At 40.9% G+C, this 4,398-nt stretch overlaps 1 protein-coding gene across 1 annotated transcript; it reads left to right on the plus strand.

The window, feature by feature from the left end:
- Positions 1-2,286: 2,286 nt before the first annotated feature.
- LOC134944406 (olfactory receptor 5AR1-like) lies at positions 2,287-3,246 on the plus strand. The gene has a single exon (XM_063932984.1). The coding sequence runs from the start codon at positions 2,287-2,289 to the stop codon at positions 3,244-3,246; it is 960 nt and encodes a 319-aa protein (XP_063789054.1).
- The last annotated feature ends 1,152 nt before the right edge of the window (positions 3,247-4,398 follow it).

Consider the following 4,398-nt stretch of genomic DNA (forward strand, 5'->3'; position numbering starts at 1 on the left):
TGCTCCTGACGGCTGTAGTGACTCAATCACAGTTACCAGGTCACCAGTGTGAACACCGTATTATACGTTGTTATTATTAACTACAGTATCAGTTATTGCTAAATGTTTTTTTTTTACTTGGCTTGCTCGGACATTAATATGTATCTATTAATATATATATGTTTTTAATTAATTAGGTCTGGAGCAGTGGAGCGCAGTTACCCTTTTTCGTTCTTTCTAACCCTTGCGTTGACATCTTGACTTGTCGACACTTTGCATGTCCACATTCTGAGACTACAACCGACATAACTGTCAACACTGTGATGTGAATATTACGAACGTCAACATCGTTGTTGTCGACTTATGGACTACATCCCAGGAAATGTATATTTTTCAGCTGCAACCTATAAATTATTTCACTTAAACGGGAACTAAATACATTTATTGTTATGGAAAGAAATTATATTTATTGAATTTTAATATACGTATAGTAGCCATGTCAAGCCAATAGATAGTGGTAATAGCTAATTAGTATTAATAGGAGAGTTCTGTCAATGCTTAATTTCATGCATAATTGAAGAAAATAGTCAAGAGGCTTGAGTCCTCTGAGGAATAAAGCGTGGTGTACCAAGGCTGATCAGTAATTGGTCTCCTGGGCTGCAAGACGCTCCGTGATTAAGGCTTACTGCCTCATAATGTCCACAAAGCAGACTATATAAGGGACCGGATAGAATACACCTCTGTAGATCTTTTCTCTTTCTTCAAGCTACGTCTGAGGGGAGATCTACAGTATAGTGTAGATCAGCTAAAAGGAAGATAAATATAAGATTATATATAAAAAAACTAAGAGGGTGACAAGGTGGAAATTTAAGGAGGTAATGTACTTTGGTAGGTAACTCCACTGGATGCACAGTACACAGTTATATCAGACGCCCACTCACTTTATCCAGCAAAGATCTGTATGATCCATACACTGTACATATACTGTAGGTGCAACCAATCCTATTACATGTGATGTTGTCAGTGAGATATATCTGTAGGTGCAACCAATCCTATTACATGTGATGTTGTCAGTGAGATATATCTGTAGGTGCAACCAATCCTATTACATGTGATGTTGTCAGTGAGATATATCTGTAGGGCTGGCTAAAACCTAAACACTCAATTTAAATTTCCAGGATTATTCTTTGTGTTACTCCGAATTAACGTCTTTCCTCTGCCTCACAGTTCACACAGACATATAAGTGTTACCCTCTCCCTTAATCCAGACAATGAAATGTATTCATGAGAGCTGTACGAGTCACTCTAATCCCCAGATTATATTTTTGTTCAGCTTCATAAACACTCTTCCATTGTGAGATGGGTTTAAAGTTTTCCTTCTGTTATCAGTGTTGCTATTTCAAGGCTTTTGGGTACAGAATATTGTTTGTTTTCCCGCCTCCATTTCTGTCAGTTATTTAAGGTCATTGAATTATGGTTATTTCAGTCAGTTATTACATCAATGTTTTCATCCAAATCCATCCAGTGGAAGGCCAAGAACAAGATCCCTGTCTCAAAGTTCTGCCTGGTGTACACCAACGGGAGGTCCGAACAGGATCTCAACCCCCTATTATGTCTTCTCAGATCTACAGTAATGTTACCAATCTGGAAAGTTTTCATCCAAACTAGTGGAACTCTCAGAACAGGCTCCCCAGGTCAAATTTCTGACCAACGTACACCTGACTAGGATCCAACTGGACCACATCGCATTGGTTTCTTCATCCCAATCGGTGCAGGGGTGTCCAAATACATAAACAGACAGACAGACAAAATAATTGTATATATAAGATGCTGTCAGTATGTTTTAGTGACAATTAAATGAGTTTAGCAAAAAAATGATTTACAATAATATTCCATCATTCATTTAATGTTGTGTTAGGGGTTTTGCAGTTGCTCATACAGGGGCAGATTTATTAAGCCTGGTGAAGTGATTAAGTGGAAGGTGATAATGCACCAGCCAATCAGTTCCTAACTGTAATTTTTCAAACCCAGCCTTTAACATAGGAGTTAGAAGCTGATTGGCTGGTGCTTCATCACCTTCCACTTTATCACTTCACCAGGCTTAATAAATCTGCCCCGCAGGTAGGTATAATCATGATAACATTTCATTAAACAGACCTCTAACACCATTTATTTATACATTAATGTTGTATGTTTTTGAGTTTCAGCTTGAACCAGTCAATCATAAGGGTGGAATACCTAACAGCTACTCATTTGTCACCATGTAGTGGTCTGTTCCTGCAGTCATTGGGGGCCATACACAACAAGATGCAATTAACAAATCAAACCCAAGTGTCTGAATTTGTGTTTCTTGGTTTATCTGATCTAACAACGCTCCAGCTGCCACTATTTCTGGTGTTTCTCCTCATCTACCTGTTGTCTTTGACTGGGAATCTTCTGATAGTCCTCCTCATCTTCAGTGACCCTCACCTCCACACACCCATGTATGGGTTCCTGTGCAATCTCGCTGGCCTGGATGTCTTTTACTCTTCTGTCACCGCTCCACGGATGCTCTCTGATTTTTTCTCAGACACCAAGGCAATCGCAGTTCCTGCCTGTATCACTCAGTTCTACTTCTTCTTCTCCTTTATATGTATTGAACTCTACTTGCTGGCCGTGATGTCCTATGACAGATACATAGCAATCTGCCACCCTTTGCACTACATTCAGATGATGCATCCCAAGATCTGTGCTCAGATGGTTTCTGCTGCGTGGTCAGTTGGCTTTCTCACGTCCTTAATACACACAGTATGCATAGAAAGATTGTCCTTCTGTGGTCCGAACATCATCAATAGCTTCTTCTGTGATCTACCCCAGTTATTTTTGCTGTCATGTACAGATACCTTCATCAATGTCTTAGTAATGTTTCTTGTAGGTATAATAATGGGGTCTGGTGCTCTTGGTATAACATTTGTCCCATACATTGAGATATTTCGCACTATAATGGGGATACAATCACAGAGAGGGAAGCTGAAGGCCTTGTCCACCTGCACTTCCCACCTAACAGTAGTCTTCATCTTCTATGGGACTCTAGTTTCCACATATCTCCGTCCCAGCCCAAGTTCCACTTCATCCGAGGATCGTCTGGTGTCAGTGGTATACACAGTCGTTACTCCATTAATCAATCCTCTTATTTACAGTCTAAGGAACAAAGACCTTAAGGAGGCTTTCAGAAGGGCGATGCACAGGGCTGGCATAGATAAAGTCTTCAAGATCTCTGCTGCATAGACAAGCATATTGTACAGCATGTGTATACCTGCCATAATCATACCAGCAAGTACAATAATATATATATATATATATATATATCTAGGACCTGCATGTAGGTGGGGTACCGTGGAGCGGTATGCAGGCTTCCGTGCATTGGCCAATTCACTAACTAAACCCCCATCATTTATTTATTGATGTTGTGAGGACAAGTAAGCTTGCTATGGTGAGTGCTGAATTCTCTATTTGTATGTATTTGGGTAGGTGGCCATGGGCTGCATGCACCCCACCCTATGAGTGGTGAGTGCAGACACTGCACCCCGCTTCTGGGGTGGCGAGTGCTGTGGTTTTCTATATTTGTTTGTATATATTGAAAGAGATATGACATTCGCTCATCACTTCCACTGTAAGTATTTGGCAGCAGTGCACCGCCCACTTAGGTGGGAAGTCTGTGGTTTTGCAAACATTATATTTAGAAGAGATAAAGGGAATTTACCTTTATTATATTGGGACAACATATTTTAGAGAACAAAGGAATTGGATTTCTGACAGTTTGGAGAACAAGAAGGTTGGTAGAAGAGAGGAAAAGAGAAGCATTTTTTAGTTCATGTACAGTATTCGTAATAAATTATCCTAAATAAGATCTTTGTTAGTGTCCCAAGTGTAGAAGTAAGACCGAAGTTATAGCTACCCAAAGACACATTTAGAGGCCAGAAATGCCCCTTGTGTATATTATTTTACAGTGTTTTCATGTTTTACATTTCTGCACAGATTACGCCTCCACATATCAGGAATGGCTCAGAAGTGTAAATGCAGGATGGTTACAGGGCAGGAGGAGTAGGAGGGTGGTTTATAAATTACATATACAGTATGTAAAAAACAGGGTCGTTTATGGGGGGGGGGAGGGTCTAAAATGGGCATATTTTTACTACCTTTAGGGGGTGAGGGGTTATGTTGTTAGTAGAGAACCGAACCCACCCGGACATCACGCATCGGACCTTGTTCCGAGCCCGGCTCGGGTTTTCCCGCCTGACTCGGAAACTAGAACGAGGCAAAACGTCATCATCCCGCTGTCGGATTCTCGCGGGGGCCTGGATTCCATATAAGGAGCCGCGTGTCATGGCCATTTGCACTCCAGTCTCGGAGAGTGTAGTGAGATGATGTGTCTCCGTC

The sequence above is a fragment of the Pseudophryne corroboree genome, chromosome 7 (genome assembly GCF_028390025.1).
Source record: "Pseudophryne corroboree isolate aPseCor3 chromosome 7, aPseCor3.hap2, whole genome shotgun sequence".
Taxonomy (NCBI): Eukaryota; Metazoa; Chordata; class Amphibia; order Anura; family Myobatrachidae; genus Pseudophryne; species Pseudophryne corroboree.

What these genes read in the sequence shown, in the direction of transcription:
- LOC134944406 (XM_063932984.1), top strand. Translation starts at nt 2,287, where the DNA reads ATGCAATTAACAAATCAAACCCAAGTGTCTGAATTTGTGTTTCTTGGT.